Genomic DNA, 19189 nt, shown 5'->3' with positions numbered 1-19189 from the left:
CTACTAAAACTACCTTGCTTTTCAAATTTAGAAAATTTTTATAATGTTGAAAACTTACTTATGTTGACTGTGTATTTTAAAAAATGAAATCATTATCTTTTAGAAAGAGCAACTTTATTAAATTAGAATTTTTAGGGTCTTATTCCTATTGTTTCTAAAGGAGGTTTTTCATATTATGTAATTATTTTAGATGATCACTCTATATATACCTGAATTTATTTTCTTAAGAATAAGTCTGAAGTATTTTACTACTTTTAGATGTTTTACAACTTTATCAAAAACCAATTTAATTTAAGAAAAATGTAAGGTGGTTTTGTACCATGATACCATATGTTGGTATGCACTCTTATTTGTATGGATCTAGTTTGAAACTTATATCTATGTAAATCAAGTGTATACTATCATAAGTTATGGTGGTACAATACCATCATAGAAACAACCTTTAGTTTAAACATTTCTATATTTTATATTGATTCAAAGAAAAATGTATCTTTGAAATAATTTCAAAATTATCTTGATTCAAATGGATATGTTCACCAAAAGTCTTGTCCTTAATTCTGATCAACAAAATGGTTTAGCTGAAAGAAAATATATGTGCATCATTGAGAAATTAAAATATTATTTATTTTAAACAATGTGATAAAATATTTTTAGGTTAAAGCTGCTCTAACAACAATTATCTTATAAATAAAATGCTTTTTTCATTTTTGAAAAACATTACTTATATATAAAAACTTTTTAAAATAAAACTAAATCATAACTACAAACTTTTTTTTGAAAGGCAAGCTAGGGTTAGTCAGGCCCCTACCAAATTTTATTTAATTTGTAAAATCCTGTTACAATAATTTATATTTCATTGTTTTCCTGAAACCAATCAGGGGGTGATATTTTGATGACTTTTGAAGTCCCTCTTTAGCTAAATTTTGCTAGATACCTGACCATAAGACGTGAAGAATTCATTATTATCCATCCAAATGAACCGATGAGGCATTCCAGGACACCATTTTTTATTATTAATGATTTGATTTATCGAGTCTGGAATCTTGAAGTCGGTCTCAATATAGCAACAATGAGGAACTTGGTTAATATCCCAGTTGATCCTTAACCTTCATGAATCTTAAGATGTGATACATAACATGTTTGGTGTTTGTGGGCTACATAGTATATCATGACATGCATAAATACATTATCACAATCAATCATGCTTGGAGTTAATTTCAGAACAATTATGCTACAATAAACAAATCCAAAGTAAACCAATAAATTTATGCAAAGACTGTCTCAAAACTAGTGATTCTGTACTTAATAATTTGTTTCTCTTTTCTACCCTTGAAGGTACACTCTTAGGTTCCTAACTCTTATTCAATTAATCCAATGAGGTGTTTATTATGCTATGTATTTTATTAGCTTCATCGATTTGAAGAATCTTCGAACTCCTTTCAGAGATTTCACTGAAGCGGTCTGTGATCGAGAGAATCTCTTAGTGGTCCATATGAAATCGATTCCTACTATAAAGAGTTTTATGACATATCACCTAGGTCATACGGTAGTCCAACCCTATACAATCAGAAACTAGGGACCAATTGAGACACCTAACTCTCCAAAACGACAACGGTCAACCGATCCTATGTACCACCACTCTCTCCAAAGTAGTCTCGAGTTTGAATGAGTCGTAGGTATTATTTAATTATTAAGCTCATGAATTAATTTCAAGTGCCCTCAATAGACAGGCTCACTAACCCAATTTTCACTAGAGAAGATTATATAACACATGCTATTTTAACTCATTCAAACAACTTGAAGTTCAAACCCCATATCTGAGTGACTTTAAGCACGACCTCCTTGAGACAATTATGTGATTATGTGTATGATTGTCCAGTCAGTTATTTCTTTGGTGCTTCGCAGGCACCCATGAGATTCATTGGACCCAAGATCACTCATGAGTCATTTTTATGCTTATACTACATATTTGTTATTATCATGCATACATCATATCATATACACAAAGGCTGCATACTCAATTCAATCCTGATGATGCCCTAATCAACAAACATGTGCAATCATTTATTCTGAGATGGCCATACAATTTTATTCTGTCACCGTCCCCTGTCCCCTGGTTCTTGAAGTGGGGCAACCTCTCTTGTATGGCCTTCTGCTTTCTTTCCTTTGTCATATTGCCTACCAGAATTTCCTCCTTTCGGAAGCTTTTATAAACGTCCATCATCACCTCACCTTTGCCCCTCCATCAGACAGTTGTTGGTCCCCATCTGGGCTTTCCTTTCCTTCTCTTGCAAAGCTTCAAACTGATTGCTGCGGAGTCGGCCGTCCTATTTCATTTTCTTTCTGGTATGACACTAAGGTCTATCCCAGCTAAGTAGCCTCATCTTTTTCCTCACTTGCAGTAGGTTTAAGACTGCGATGGTCTGGTTGGAGCTGCATTAACTCCACAGTTGTTCTCAGTGGTGGATGACCCTATTGCATTTGGAGCAGTAGGTCCCCTTAAGGAGGCCAGCCATGGCTGCCCGATCCCCTATCTCCGACTATCTCAGTCTCTCCTTCCTCCATTCTCAGCTTGGTTTAAAGCATGTGATCATAACTACCGATTTTTTTTCTAAAGTGGTTCTGTGTTTTACATAGTTATCTTGAAAAACCAAAAAGGTTGTATGCGTTATGATTTAAAAAATAATAAACATTATGTTTTGAAAAATATATTTTTTGTTGAAAGTTTTTTTTTATTCTTACATTATGTGATGAGTTGTTGTAGAACCTCAAATTAATGTTTAGGATGCTAATGACAAGTTTAACCTTAAACCTTCTATTTTTAAATACACTAGAAGTAGGAGTGAAAAACAACCTAGTGCTCTTGATATTTTTTATATAGAACAAACCAAATCCTCCAACAAGACGATCAAATAGAATATCCAAATAATTTAATAGGTTTGTGTCTTATAAATCATTTCCTTCCCAGTATAAAGTCTACCTAACTCATATTTATTTCAATAAAAAGCTATTTTAATTGTTAAAATAATCAAAAAATAAAATTTTATTGACTGGGGTGGGAGCCCATTACATGCTCTTTTCCCTTGTCTGAAAAATCAGAACCAACCCATTACATGCTCTTTTCCCTTGTCTGAAAAATCTGAATGCAGGAAAGAACCAGAATTTGGACTCATATCTGGACCCTCACTTTTAGTATATGAAAAAAATGGATCTGGAGTCTGGATCCTCCTAAGTGATTCCAACATGTTGGCTAGACCTAGTTTTGTTAGTTCTATCCTCAGTGTAGGTCCACAATGAGGCATGCCCAAACCAATCTTTTTTTCTGCGAGAAATGGAGCAAGTTAGCTGGCAATGTCAGGTTTCTATGGACTCATATCCAATTCATATGGATCCAGATCCATACTGATTGGATCCATTTGAACATGTATATGGATCCGAAATAGTCACTTTAAGACTCAGTCTGACCCATTTGGAGCCCAGATGCTATATATTATAAATATGTTAAGGCAACACACCACAATGAACTGGGGACACCCACATGTGCATGGAATCAAATTAGATGTAATATGGTCGAACTTATCCACATACAAGGTCAACTTATGTATATCCAAAGTTGTAAAGAACCCAAACTAAAAATTCAAATTCTAGTCAACAGGACTGAAACCTGGATCCAGGTCAAATTTAGAATTGATAAAGCAACTGTATTTGGATCCAAATCATATTAACTGCTAAATCCTATTGGATCCATCAGAAACATGGATGTTTATGCAAAGGTAAAAATGGATCAGGTTCGATCCTGATCTGATACATATTTAGCAGTTAATATGATCCAAATTGGAATATGAAAGCTCTGATTGGATGAATTCAAATCCTTTCTGCCTTATTTTAAAATCCATCTAATCATAATAAGGTACTGGATTCAAAATTGAAGGTCTGATCGAGCCCGATCCATGCCTATCCTGAAAACTTGGCTGGGTCCGGTGGCTATATATTTTGGACTCCCTTATATGGAATGGATCATGACCCGTGGAAAGCAGTTGAAGGAATCCCACCAGGTTCAATTTGTGTCGCGCATACGAGATTGGGCAAACCAGGCTAGTCAAGATCCAACCCGTGAGTCCTTCTCAAGCCATCGATTCATAGAACCATGATCCAAGTTACAAGTCCACATTGACTTTTCATGGTCCACAAACGGAACCGGGCTTAATAAGACCGGATCACGAACTGTCTTAGAGCTAGAAATCTCGTAGATTCGAACCAGTTGTAACCCGATTTGTATGACATTGAACCAACAGAAATACAGCTGACCTGAACATGGACCTACTTAATAAACCCTGCATAGTCTCAACCCTCGAACCAATTAGGGCTGTCAATGGGTCTGGTTCGTTTGAAATATGCAACCCAACCCTAACCCAAATTTTCAACAATGGGCATAAAAAGTGCCGACCCGAATAATAATTTTCAACAATGGGCATACCTACTGTCATCGTGCCGGCAGCGTAGATGTTAGAACCCCTGGGGTCTATGCTCCACATTTCCTCTTTGGATCTTGGTTCCTCACTTTTGCCCAATTTTCTCAAATTTTGTATCGATCCGGACCGATAGCCGAGTCTCCTGGTCCCGGGACCAAAAATCTTTTTCTAATAAAAAAAGGAAATTAATTGAAAAGAAGAATTTTACAAAATATCGCTTGCGAAAAAACTACGTGACCAAAATAACTATATTTTTCATTTAAATACAAAAATACCCTGATTCTGTAAAAGTGGCAGGCATATATTGCAGGGCTTAACTTTTGCATGTGTTCATGTTTCACTTGAATCATTCCCCTGCAATGTCGTCGTCTTCCACATCTCATATCTGCATCGGGTCCTTCGTCGCACTCAATCTATTTCTCTGCGAATTCGTTCAAGAACCCGAGCTAAGCAGAACTCCAAACAGGAACTCCTAAGAGAAACCAGGAGCAAAGCCCGGCCGGAATCATGAATTCCCTAGCTCGCGCCGGCTCCAAGCTCCTCCGCCTCCCCCCTGCCACCGCCACGGCCACCGCTACCTCCCTCCTTCACCGCCGGTGGTTCTCCGTCGACGACTCGAAGACGCTGACGATCGAGACGAGCGTGCCGTTCACGGGGCACAAGATCGAGCCGCCGTCGCGGTCGGTGGAGACGACGCCGGCGGAGCTCGTGGGGTTCTTCCGGGACATGGCGATGATGCGCCGGATGGAGATCGCCTCTGATTCGCTCTACAAGGCCAAGCTGATCCGAGGGTTCTGCCACCTCTACGACGGCCAGGAGGCGGTCGCCGTCGGGATGGAGGCGGCGATCACCCGCCGGGACTGCATCATCACCGCCTACCGCGACCACTGCATCTACCTCGCCCGCGGCGGGACCCTCGTCGAGGCGTTCTCCGAGCTCATGGGCCGCGCCGCCGGTTGCTCCAAGGGGAAGGGCGGGTCGATGCACTTCTACAAGAAGGAGAACGGGTTCTACGGCGGCCACGGCATCGTCGGCGCCCAGGTTCCCCTCGGCTGCGGCCTCGCCTTTGCGCAGAAGTACGTCAAGGACGAGGCCGTCACCTTCGCGCTCTACGGCGACGGCGCCGCGAACCAGGGCCAGCTCTTTGAGGCCCTCAACATCGCCGCGCTCTGGGACCTCCCCGCCATTCTCATCTGCGAGAACAACCACTGTGAGGATCTCTTAATTCCTTCGATTTCCCCCTCTTCTTCTTCTATGCTGATTTTTATCCATTCGTCTTTTAATTTCGGGGGAAGCTGCGTATTTGTCCTGGATTCATGGTTGGTTGATTGCCCTGTGAATTGTTGTTTTTGGTTTAATGATTGGACAATTGAGTTCATGCCGCAAAGATATTAGGGTTTAGGTTAGTTTTCTTTGTGATTATGTTGAATGATGGATTTTGATGGGAGATAAGGTTTCTAAGATTGCTAACTAGTCAGATTAATTGTGAATTGACTATATGTAATCATCATTCTGCAAGAAATTGGTTAGGTGGTTGTACTACTATGTTACGTTGATTTGGTTCGTGGTTGCTGATGGCTAATTTTTGAGGTGGGCTAGGTTTCCCAAGGTCCTGTCTGGGTGAAATTTAATAGGTTGTGAAACGCTTCTTGTTTAATGATCGAGAGAGATGGAAGTTCCTTATTTGCATGAAATTCTTAAGAGTTTTCGGTTGTACTTTGTTAATGATTATGGATGGTTTCTGTGTAGACATCGATATCAGAAGACTCTTGATTGATCCTAAAGATTTGTGTGGCCTTTCGGGCTTCTCTTTTTAGTTCGGATGAAAGTTGTTGATATTGTGGTGATGTAGGAGAATAGATAGGAATACTGTTTGTCGTCAAAGTTCTGATTGTTGAATTTCTTTGGTTGTAGATGGAATGGGAACTGCAGAATGGAGGGCAGCCAAAAGTCCAGCTTACTACAAGCGTGGGGACTACGTTCCGGGCTTAAAGGTTACTGATTGCGATATAAATTGTTCGTGCTTTTTTTTTTAGTGGTGTGTTAGATGTGGTTTAAATAATGCTTTTAATTAATGTGGATTCTCTGGGTTTGAAATCTGATAGCTCAGAAAATGAATGTTCATGCATAGACTGAAAATACAGTCAAGTAGTTGGTAACCATTCTTCGCTTGATACAGTTGAGTACTTGTCAGATTTGTTTATCCAAAAGAAACTTGTCTTATCTGAAAGTTGGATGATGATGACATGATAACATCCATATCTCTAAGAAGCCATTGTTGCCAAACAATCCCAGTTGTAGTGTGTGCCATAACTTAATACTTGGCCTTCGCTATAGAAAATGCAATCGTCTGCTGCTTTTTACACTTTTATGATATCAAGAAGTCTGCAAGAAAGATGCAAAAGCCAGTAGTAGAGAACCAAGTGTTATAATTGTTATTTCATCCCCCACAGTCAGAATCATAATAAGCTCTAAGCGCTAGTAATTAGATTGATGAAGAAAATTATACATAGTGTGCAGTGTCTAAAATATAACAAATGATCCTTAGTACTGCTAAATGAACTGTATGGAGTGCTTTCATAAACTAATTGACGAGATTCACTAGATAGGCAATATCAAGTTGTGAAATGGTTAAATAAATGAGGCTCCCAGCTAGTTGGCATCATACTGTACGATTAGTAAACGGCTCACCGTTTGTCTATCTGAAGCTAGCATTTGCTTCAATGGCTGTGTCGACGTGCTTCCCATCCTCTGTCAGTCTAGCTTGAGGTAGTAGATCAATTGCATACTTGTGTTATGATAGTAGATATCCCTTTTTGGAGTATGTAATCTTTAAACTAAAAAATGTAAAGGAGTAAACCTAAGTCCTTCGTCTCAAGCATCTGACCAAGTTTTTGTTTTATGCTAACTATCAAATAAGTGTCATGTCTTGTGATAATCATATTTTCAACATATAACAGAAGTAAAACACTGTCCCCGAGGAGATGAAAAACAAACTTGGCTCAGTCGTGATAACTCCATGTGAAACCCAAATTGTTTAATTGCAGTAGTGAACTTCTCAAACTCAGCCCTAGGTGCCTGTTTGAGAGCATATAAAGCTTTCATAGGTTATACATGCTATCCTCAGAATCCAACAGACCATGTAGCTACTGTATATAGACTTCTTCGTCTAAGTCTTCATTGAAAAAGACATTCTTCACATTCAACTGCCAAGGGTCTCACTGTTTAATGGTGAAAACAGCTACTAGAGTGTGAATAGTAGCCATATGAGCTAATGGGGCAAGTCTTTACATTATCAATACCAAACTGTTGTTTGTAGCCCTTTTTCCCAAGTCCTGAAGCCTGAAAATGCTTTCAAGAAGAATTTGTGCTCTAACTGATAGGTTAATTCAAATGCTGACTGGCTTTTCTTTTCCCCTTGATGTTGAATCCTAGAATGAGGTCAGTGGCCCTTGATTTAGTAGGGATGGTTTACTTGATTGTCCATTTTATGCCCAGCTTGAGATGGGTCAATTTTGGGCCCAAAATTCGAAAGCACATAGACCAACATGGGATGGATATGTTGATGCTTTACATGAAATGTTTCGTTACCGACGTTGATGATGCTTGATTGTCTCATTTATCAAATATCTGTTAATGCTGATACACCTTATGTTTCTTCTTTGTTGATGGTATCATTTCACCCTGTTTTGGTTTTTCTTGCAACAGGTGGATGGGATGGACGCTCTTGCTGTTAAACAGGCGTGTAAATTTGCCAAAGAACATGCCGTGAAGAACGGGCCTATAGTGAGTAAAAGATCATGCTCTTTCATTTCTTTTCTATCAGATGCTAGCAATGCACACCATTTTCTTAGGGTAGGTGATGTACAGAATATTATTGGTCATTTTAAACCTTTATATAGACATTGCATGACTGACATTTCTTGTTCACTTCCTTTTCCCCATAATCTGATTGTGCGCCAAGGTTCTATGCCTTGTCCTTTGAAATCAGAAATGTGTGTAACAGGTGACAAGTCATTATCGCTCCCACATGGATCATTAACTTTTTAGCATATAGATTTCATCTTTAATTGGCTACAATGCTTGATTGTTGCTCATCTACTATGGTAAATGTCTGGAGCAATACTTGCCCATTTTTTCATCATTCTTCTTGTCTTGTTCTTTATACATATTTCATCAAAATTGTCACATCTGATCCTTTGTTCTTTTTATGTGGAACAGCATACTTTTTAGGTATACCATCCCCAAGCATTTTGTCTTACCATAAGTGCAAATATGAAATTAAATCTCAATTGCATTTTGTACATCACCTGACTGTATCTACCAAAGTTGTAAGTAGCATATCGTTACCCGGATCGGTCGGACCCAAAGATAGATATGTAGTGTATCATAAAAAATCATAATTTTTTAATAAGAGTTTTTCAAAAATTCTAAAAAAATAAAAATAACAAAAAATCTAAAAAAATCATAACACATGAAACAATGATGAATTGAATAAAATACAACCATAAAATTGAAATGAAATAGCACAAAATGCAAAAACAATGCCACTAATGGGCTTACAAGATCACAATCACAAAAGTGCACAAGCACAAACCAATGTCACTAAGGGCTTACAAGATCACAATCACAATGTGCACAAACACAAGTCTACCATGAGACAATACAATAACCAGCAAAGGGCAACAACAAAAGCACTAAGTGCATATAAAACATTAAAGAACTTAATTGAAAAATATTCATCTTTATTGCGCATAAATGCTTAAGAGAAGCATTGAAAAATGAAAGGGAATAAAACCCTTATTTATACACATACAAAAGAGAGGAAGACCTCAATATAGTTGTTGGACTGTTCCAACAACTCTATTGACTAGTCAACTCTATGTTGATTGGTCAAAAAAGAACCTAACAACTATATTTGGTATTTAACCAAATAGTCCCTATAAAAATAAAAAATAACAGAAAGAAAAGAATAAAATAAAATATTAGTTTACCCCTAATGGGCATAGCCTATTATAAGAATTGAAATGACCAAAATACCCCTAATAAGTATTTACCTATTACATCATTTATAAATAATATATATATACAACTTAGCACTCCCCTTCAAACTTACAGTGTGATATACCGAAAGTTTTAAAATACAAAAAAAATCAACGAGAAGGATCAAAGTCTTCAAGTGTCTTTATTATAAGTCTTCATCTTTATGTCACATCAGAGACTTTTGCAAACACAAGTCTCTAAATGTCTTCATTTATGATCATCCACAAACGCCTTCATCAGTTGTCTCCATCTTCATGATATGATGCATCAAATATATTCATTTCTCAATCCATCGCATCTTTAAGAACTTGCAGAGAGAACAAAACAAAGGTTCCAATTACACAGGGAAAATATCCTAACCTAGTAGTTATAAAGTTTTAAAAAACAATGTATTTTCAAAACAAGAATAACACTTAAGTAGAATGTTCAAGAAAAGGATAATAATTTTTAAAAACATGAGATAATCATTAAGAAAGATAAGAGGAGTATTCCTCAAGGATCATTTTTTATGAAATCAAACCATAAACTCAAAATCAATATATTTTTTAAGAAGACATAAATGTTGATCAATAAGAAGATGCGATCACTAAAGGATATATAAATCATCATGAAGAGATAAACAATTATGCATAAATGATATCCCAAGCATTTCAAATAGCAACATGCATATAAAATATAACAATTCAAAAAGAGACCTCACGAAGAGAGGAGCTAATCAAATTCATGCAAACAATAATGTGAACAAGCTAATTAATATGAAACACACACACATATGCAATTAAAGCATATTTAATGCACATGAAACGACAATAAAAATAACTATTTTTATCAATAAAATGCATATAGAATGCATGAATTTAATGTAAAGAATCAAGTAGCATTCAATTACAAACCAAAGTGTCCCATATCTAGTGGACAACACACAAGTATTTACTTAAGAAACACACTCTCAAAACCCACAAAGGGACACATACAAGAAGGCTCACAATATAAAGAATATGATTTTTATTAAACATCACAAGTATGAAAAAATGCTTGAAATTTTTATTTATAAACATCTTCCATACAAGGAAAAACTAGTAAAAGTTTAGAAATTTCAAGAAGAGATTTTAAAAATCCCACGTAACAAAGAGTGATATTTGCAAATCAATACCAATTTGCGAAAAATATGAAGATATTTAAATTCTCACAAATATCAAGAACACCTTTGTGTATCAACGACTAGAACAAGAGTATAACAAGAACACCACTAATGAGCTAAAAACACACACAAAGATGTGAATAAATATCTCTTGTCCACATCTTAGTTGTCATAGGCGCTAGGCAGAGCCTAGGCGGTGAGCCCTTAAAAAAGCATAGGAGGTACCAAAAATAAAAAAATTAAAAAAAACATAAAAAGAAACATGTATACAACATAAAATTAATCAATAATAAGCAGTAGACAAATAATATATTGTTGAACATTGTAAAACAATTGTATTACATAATCTTAACCTGCTCAAACAAATTAAGAATAAATTAATAACTGAATAAACAAACCATACAACTAATAATGTGAATGGACAATACACAAAAAATAAAATCATGTATATAAAAAAATTAACAACAACAATAGACATAATACAAACAATAGACAAATAATGTCTTCTTATTTTTCTCAATAATAGACAGAATACTAGGAGTCACCTAGGCGTAGCCCCACCGCCAAGGCGACCAAGTCTAGGCGATGGGGCCCTATATTGCCATCTAGGTTGTTACCGCCTAGGTTGTCACCTAGGCTTTTAAAGCCTAAGCTTTTTTTTTAAAGACATATCATTTGCTTTCTTCTCCGAGGGAGAGAAGAAGAAGAAAACAAAAAAAAAAGATGTTATTTGTCGCCTTTGACAACTAAGGTCTACATATAATGACACTTAGATAAGAGGCATTATAAGAGGAAACACACGAGGTAAAAGAGTGTGCAACGAAAACAAGCTAGTGTCACTAATAAAAATATTAATCTTTAACAATCTTTTGAAATACTATGGTTTCATAACTAGATAACCATCATAGATAAACATAATTATAAGCATCTATAATAAAGGCAATGGCAAAAAACAAATGAACGATTCAATACACTCACACAATCAGAAATCACATAACTGTCAGTTAGAGACAAACTACAAGTTGACAATTTAAACTGACATAAAACGAGGTGCACACAACTCACCCCAACAAACAAGCCATACAACGGTCATGAATCCTTTACGAAGCATGATCTCAAACTAAAAAATCCCAAGACTCAAAAAAAGCAAAATATCAAAATGATTTTTTTTTTGGCTTTGATACCATGTAATAAAATAACAAAAAATGCAAAAACAATGCTACCAAGGGCGTACAAGATCACAATCACAAAAGTGCACAAGCACAAAGCAATGTCACTAAGGTCTCACAAGATCACAATTACAATGTGCACAAGCACAAGTCCACTATGGGACAATACAATAACCAACAAAAGCACTAAGTGCATATAAAACATTAAAGAACTAGATAGAAAAATACAAAACATAAAAATATTCATCTTTATTGAGCATAAATGCTTAAGAGAAGCATTGAAAAATGAAAGGGGATAAAAGCCCCTATTTATACACATACAAGAGAGGGGAATACCTCAATAGGGTTGTTGAACTATTCCAACAACTATAAATATAGCTGTTGGACTATTCCAACAGCTCTATTGACTAGTCAAAAAGAACCTAACAACTATATTTGGTATTTAACTAAATAGTCCATATAAAAACAGAAAAAGACAAAAAGAAAAGAATAAAATAAAGTAATAGTTTACCTCCAATGGGCATAGCGTATTACAAGAATTGAAATAACTAAAATATCCCTAATGGGTACTTAACTATTACATCATATATATATATATATATATATATATACAACTTAACAAAAATCACATATGAAGCATTTATGTCTCTATGAGCTACATAAGACATCATCAAACATCAACTCATATAGATAATATTGCATGCATATCTCACAAGAACAATGCAATATATTAAATATCTTGCAATTAATAAAATGTCACAAGACTCTTATTTTCATATTACATAAACAAAACCAAAATAACCAAGTTTATGAACACTTCTAATGCTATGCTAGGAGTTATAGGATCAGAAGTAGGGAGCTCATCTTCGTGATATGCATCCTCCTCAGGCTGCCCATATTGCATTTCTGACTCATTCATCTATTTTTCTTGTCTTTTTTCTCTTAGACCGATGAGTAATTGCTGGCATTGTCATTTCACGGCACCCGACAAATGGCTTGACGTGCAGGCGGCAACATTGTGATGTGTCCCGGCTAAATAATGCTTCAACCGAGAGATACCATCTGAAAAAATATGTTGGAAATAGTTGCACTCGATTTTAAATGGTTTTTACTCATTACTTGAGTGCCCTATTGCCATGTTGAATCATCTGATGCCATCATCTCCAGAATAAACTCAATAAGAAACAAATAATAGGGATTTTACCTTAACCCACTTCCTTAAGTGAGAAAATGGTGGAAATGACTTTTACTTGAGCAAACCGCAAAACCCTCTTCCTTGCATACAGATCAACCCCCAAATCGCTCTCATGACTCCTATGGTGCGTGGATACCCCTCTAATGGCCTCTACACAAGTGATGAAGTCGTCCCTTAAGAGGTCTTTAAAACCCAAAAAGGAAAAAATACGATTTCCCTTTTTAATGTGCGCCGAAGGTATATTATATGATACACCATGTATCGGACGATACAGTACGTTACAGGGTTGTATCGTACAATACACCTGATACGGATACACATACTCGTATCATGATACAAGTGTGTGTCGTATCGATTTTGCCCATAGCAACGATACTTACAACATTGGTATCTACTCTGTCCTCTCATCATTAGTGGCAGTTTCAAATCTTATAACCTTAGGTGATGTCCCAGTCACCAGACAATGTCACAAGGACGATTGGTGATTATACTCTGGTGTGTGTCATCAGGTGAGATACTTAACACATAAACAAGACTCCAGCTGGTACCATTGGACATAATCCTCACTACATTAACTTCACTCCGTGCTTTGCATGGTCCCACGATCTTCATGATGCATTGGCACTACATTGATCAATCTTACCCATGTGACATTTTTTGTGAATCCTTAAACCCTTGTTATATGTGGTTTCTCAATCATGTGTTTCAGGCAGATTTTTCTTCGTTGTATACGGGTCCGTTTGAATTGCGGACAGCAGAGGACAGGACGCACTGTCCCTTCCTGTCCATGCACCATAAAAATTAGCCGTCTGCTGTTCAGTGGTGAAAGGGAGGGGGCATGGAACAGCGGCATACATCAAATTAGAGTCTGCGCGTTTCGTGTTTGCGTGGGTGCATGGATGCGCATGGGGCCCGTGCTTGGTGCGTCTGTGGATGGGGATTCAAAGGCACCCTACATGTGATTGGTCCACCACAGATGTGTGTACGAGTATGACTACGTATCTTAATAGCTTATTGCCTTTGGAAACCTTATGCATGTATGATAATAGATGGACAGTAGAACCTGTGAAAATGCATATGTTTGACCTCTGTGATTATACTTTTTATTTTCTTGTATGTATGTTATCCATGACAATTTAGGCGGATGTTGATGATAGAGACTTAGGATTCTGGGCCTTGAGATGGGTGACCTTTTTTTTTATATTGGACAGAGAAACCACCCCCAAGATCAAAGACCTAGCCACGCTGGCTTTGCCTGCCGTACTTCCGGTCGCTGTCCTGGCAGCATCAAACTCTGTGGGCTTACCCCTTGCCCCTAGGGAGTCACCACGCTTCGGCTTGCGCAAGGGGTGATGCACATGGGATTTGAACCTGGACCACCTGCCTAGCATCCTAGGTCATGAGATGGATGACCATTGAAAGTGAAAATTTTGATTAGGCTGTCCTAGTCTGATTCAGGCTGAGGCCCACACGGAATGTCTTTCAGGCTGGTGCAAATGGCTGGGAGTACCTATATTCCATGGCATGTTACGTCAAGTCAGTTTGAATTGGATCTCATGCAGTCAAGTCCATGAAGATGATTATCATGACAAGATCTTTCTTTGAGCACAGCTGAGCTATTAGAGTGTATGACAGGACTAAAGTTTGTGTCTGGCCTTTGTCTTTCTACTCAAATTCCCAACCTATATTATAGTTAGATATTCTAGGACACCTCTCTCTCTCTCTCATCCTAACTAACCGCTTGCTTAATCTGAACCTACAGGCATTTATGTTCTTTTATTTACTAAAAAATTGCTTTGAGTCAAATGAACATAACAAGAAACTTGATTTTTCAATTGTAAATTTCTGGTACAATATGAGCTATTGTTTTTAAATCTCTCCAAAGGGCCACCCGAATGTGAAAAGTTACCTAATCTAATGCATGTTCCAACAAAATAAGCTCTAGAGAATACATCTGCAAGTTCATAATTAGGCAAAAACACATGCAGCTGTGTTAGGAACCGGTTAGGACAGATGAACAGGTTAAGGCCTCTCTCTTTATTTTCTTCTTATTCTTCCTCTATGCTTTTCAGCAACCTGCTTTGGCCATTTGCCTCCACCTTGGGAGAGCACTGAACATATTAACTGGTGCATGCCTACCCATTTCTTATCAAACAAAGGTATCTAATTATCGTCTAATATTGGCCTTTTTTAGATCCTTGAAATGGACACGTATAGGTATCACGGACACTCCATGTCAGATCCTGGAAGCACTTATCGCACACGTGATGAAATCTCTGGTGTAAGACAGGTAATTCATAAATTTGGAGCAAATTAGTTTGGCTGTTGCATTGCTTGTTTTCCATATGTTTAACTGTTTGCTTCAATTCTTCTGCTTGATAGGAGCGTGATCCAATTGAACGAATCAGAAAGCTGATATTAGCGCATGACATCGCTAGCGCAGCTGAACTCAAGGTTTTCCACTTTTCTCCTATATGGTGCATGTATATGGTTAAAAGTTTCAAAATAGATGATCCATAGTGAACCCAGCACACTTGTCTAACCATACAAGGATAGCATAAATGGAAAATTTTCAGGGAACTGCCACACAATATTGTTGTTTTAGCATTGAGAAAACTTATTTGTGTGTTCTTGCAGGACATTGAGAAAGTGGTTAGAAAAGAAGTTGATGATGCCATTGCAAAAGCTAAGGTTAGCACTTCATAGTTTAATGCTTCATTATTAGATCTGGAGCACTTTTTTCCTGTTGTAACCATAGTATATCGTGATTTTATCGCAAGATTTTTGAAGGCCCATATGATGCCTAGAAGAACATGTTATTTTCAAAATATCACTTATTTTCAAAATATTGCATTTTTGACGTGATATTATCAAGATATTATCATGATAATAACAGTTCATTTGGTTCTTTATATATATATATATATATATATATATATATATATATATATATATATATATATATATATATATATATATATATATAAAATTTATGCTAGGTCACATGGATGCTCCATTTTGACTCCCATTCTGTATCCCCTTATAGTCAAGTGATGCTGGAAACTTTATAAAAATGACCTTATTCATGTATTCACAGCCATATTCGTGTGACAGATTTTATGTATTCTATATATGTCGAGATTGATTTGAGGAAAACCAAAGTTCTAAACATATTGAAAGATTTTCCTCGACGTGATTTTCCGAAGAATGAGATGCGTGACTATGGTTGTAACTACATTTTCTTAGTTTAGTTGTTAATTTAGCTTATTACATATCATTTTGCCTTTAACAGGAGAGCCCAATGCCTGATCCTTCTGCACTCTTTGAACATGTTTATGCAAAGGGACTTGGAGCTCAGGTGCGTCAAGACATTAATGTTGTCCTCAACTTTTCTTTTGCACTCTATACAGAATCACTAAATACTAAGCTAGAATCAATAAATTGCAGTCATTTGGAGCTGACAGACATGAGCTGAGAGCTGCTCTGCTGTGATTGAAAAGCAACCCATTACATGTTTTCTTCATCTGAATCGCAGATGAAATAATAAAGTTGGCAGGAAGCTCTTGGCCTCTACTATTACCTGGAATATAATCCTGTACAAGTAGCACAATCAGTTTTGCAGAGTCTTTTGTTTACCCTCTCCATTAACTGAAATTTTTCCTGCGGATTCATGTTGCATATTTGCATCTTTGTATCTTTGTATCTTTCTTTTTTCTCCCTTTGAAAATGGAGGGGATGGATTCATCTTCTCATGTATTAATCATTGATCTGCAATGGTGGTTGACCACATGGTGCATATTTTTCTTCTGGGAGAACTGAATGCTTGTTTCCTGCTGTAGGGCACTTGGGAAAGGCATAGGTGTCACAGGCATGTTTGTCTTGGGTTTGCACATGCTGACAGGGGACGCTACTTGCACGTTATATTACTTATACTTATTATTAATTTCAACGAATGCCAGCACTTGCACGCTTGCATATTTGTCTGTCTGTGTGTATGCGAACACTCACGTGAGAGCAGGCATATATTAACTGTTAAGCCTACATAATATATATTGAGGTAATTTTGTATGCAGCGGCACGACATGCTTAGCAGGCAGCTCAACTGCTGATGACCATCCATCTCAACATTTCTCGAGATGGATACCATACCCATCACGAGAACAGCCAAGATGGGTGACTGTCAAGCAGGTCGCGGCATGCCCACCATGCATCGATGCTGCATATAATGTGAATACTATAATATATGATGCCAAATTTTGATCAGACGTATACTAACTGTTAAGCCTATATAATATATGATCCCAAATTTTAAATATGGTACCCGTTTAGCTGTACTTAGCATTTTTATTTTGAATAATATGCAAGGGGATACGACACGGGGATAAGTTGGCGTATCCTATGACATGGGCTTATAATTGGTTAATTTAATTTCAACCGAACGAGAGCACTTGCATGGGTGTGTGTGTGCGCATCCATTCACGTGAGAGCAGGCATATATTATGTACTTTGGTTAATGAATTCTTCAATTATCTTTCAAAAAATAAAAACTGTTAAAGAAGCCTATACAATATAAGATGCCAAATTTTGAGCAGGCCTATATTAACTGTTATGCCTATATAATATATGTTGCCAAATTTTGAATATGGTGGTCATTTAGCTGTACTCAGCTGTCACACATGTTGAGGGATGAGTTGTTTTTTGGCTCGAGATTCTGAAGTTCTGTTTTCATACAAAGAATAGCATATTATATAGGTAGTTCTGTGCACGACAAACCAACTCATTTATAGTTTGTTGATTGCTCCTACTATTAAAACAGTGGGATCAATGCTGCATTAGCTATATATATATTAGAGCCCTGGCCCCCACCATTTGCAGGAGTGAATGGAATTATTGTTTGATTGCGCTGTCTCTAACTTTGCCTCACCCTTTGATAATACGGGTGCGTTGCATTTCTGTGCGGTGATTAGGGATGTCAATGGATCAGATTTTATTTGAAAATCGGATCAACTCCCACCGTCTAGTCAGATTTGGTAAGCTAAACCCTACCAGATTATAATCGGATGTGAACATGGTTTTGGTTCTTTGCTACTGAATCAAACGGATACATGGATTTGATGGATATCTGAATCCAAATACATGTAAAAAAAGTGGATTTAGTATGAGCATCTCATCATTCTGATCCGAATCTGAATTAGTTTGGGCAGCATCCTATTAGTCTGATATGGTATTGGCCACATCTGATTTGAATCCAAACCGTTTACATCTCTAGTGGTGATTCAAGTGTTCAAAGACTTGTTCCTGTCATGCTGCTAGACCTCTGCACTTCTTTTTTATGGTGAAGGAAACCACCCGTGCTGAACGGCACGTCTAGTTGGCTTGCCCTTAGGGTGATTACTTGAGGAGCCCGGTGGGCTCATGATGTGCAGGCCAGTCAAAAACTAATGTTTGATAAGTGAACTATTTGTGGGGAAAGTATCAGCTGACTTTCAGCTTAAACTCAATTAGGTGGTTGAGCAGGATACTCGCCTTGTGGTTGGTGAGCTCAACTGTGTGGCCGAGATGTTCTAGTGCTAGCAAACTATAGTTGAACTTGTCTTTGCTTGAGAGGTCAATCTGTGGAAGAAACACTCTGCAAAATGGCCTTGTCTAGATCCAAATGCTTGCTCACAAACTAGTTCACCCCACACCTTGGACTTGGCCTCTACCATGGCTGGGTAGCTCAATTACAGTTTTCTTTCCAAGACCAGACCGAGTTGAATCTTGGGAATCATTGAACTTTTTTTTATCTAGGAAGAATGAGGAAACCACCCCAGGATCAAAGGCCTAGTTGCGCTGCCTATGCCTATTGTACTTACGGTAGCTTTCCTAAAGGTGTAAACCCATGGTGCACCCCTTACCCCTAGAGAGTCTCCTTGCAGAGCAAGAGACATAATAACCTTGCCCTTTCTTATATGCAAGGAGCTGACATCCGTGAGAATGAAACCCTGACCACCCGTCTAATCCCACTCTGCTAATCCCATCCAACTTGATGAAACTCTTAAAGCTGACCTACCTAGCCAAGTGTACAGAGCCTTTGTGGGCTAGAACCTCCGGAGTGCTACATACACTGCTAACAATGGTATATATCCATGCTGAGCTAGCCAAGTTCATCTACTCCTTGATCAATCAT

General features: G+C 37.4%; 1 protein-coding gene across 1 annotated transcript; it reads left to right on the top strand.

Annotated features, from left to right (window-relative positions):
* Window positions 1-4869: 4869 nt before the first annotated feature.
* On the top strand, window positions 4870-16816 carry LOC149812814 (pyruvate dehydrogenase E1 component subunit alpha-1, mitochondrial-like). The gene is made up of 8 exons (XM_089991327.1): window positions 4870-5682; window positions 6387-6466; window positions 8181-8258; window positions 15215-15310; window positions 15403-15474; window positions 15658-15711; window positions 16313-16378; window positions 16468-16816. The coding sequence occupies exons 1-8, from the start codon at window positions 4980-4982 to the stop codon at window positions 16510-16512; spliced, it is 1194 nt and encodes a 397-aa protein (XP_089847453.1). The 5' UTR covers window positions 4870-4979; the 3' UTR covers window positions 16513-16816.
* Window positions 16817-19189: the final 2373 nt, after the last annotated feature.

This window comes from Nuphar pumila, chromosome 16, assembly GCF_984573655.1.
Source record: "Nuphar pumila chromosome 16, dmNupPumi1.hap1.1, whole genome shotgun sequence".
Classification (NCBI taxonomy): domain Eukaryota; kingdom Viridiplantae; phylum Streptophyta; class Magnoliopsida; order Nymphaeales; family Nymphaeaceae; genus Nuphar; species Nuphar pumila.
The sequence above is the reverse complement of the archived record's forward strand: the minus strand, read 5'-3'. Positions and strand labels throughout refer to the sequence as shown.

Excerpts from the sequence above, each read along its gene's own strand:
- LOC149812814 (XM_089991327.1), top strand. The coding sequence starts at position 4,980 with ATGAATTCCCTAGCTCGCGCCGGCTCCAAGCTCCTCCGCCTCCCCCCT. Across the intron at positions 15,475-15,657 it reads CTAGCGCAGCTGAACTCAAG|GACATTGAGAAAGTGGTTAG; the intron begins GTTTTCCACTTT and ends GTGTTCTTGCAG. Across the intron at positions 15,712-16,312 it reads ATGCCATTGCAAAAGCTAAG|GAGAGCCCAATGCCTGATCC; the intron begins GTTAGCACTTCA and ends TGCCTTTAACAG.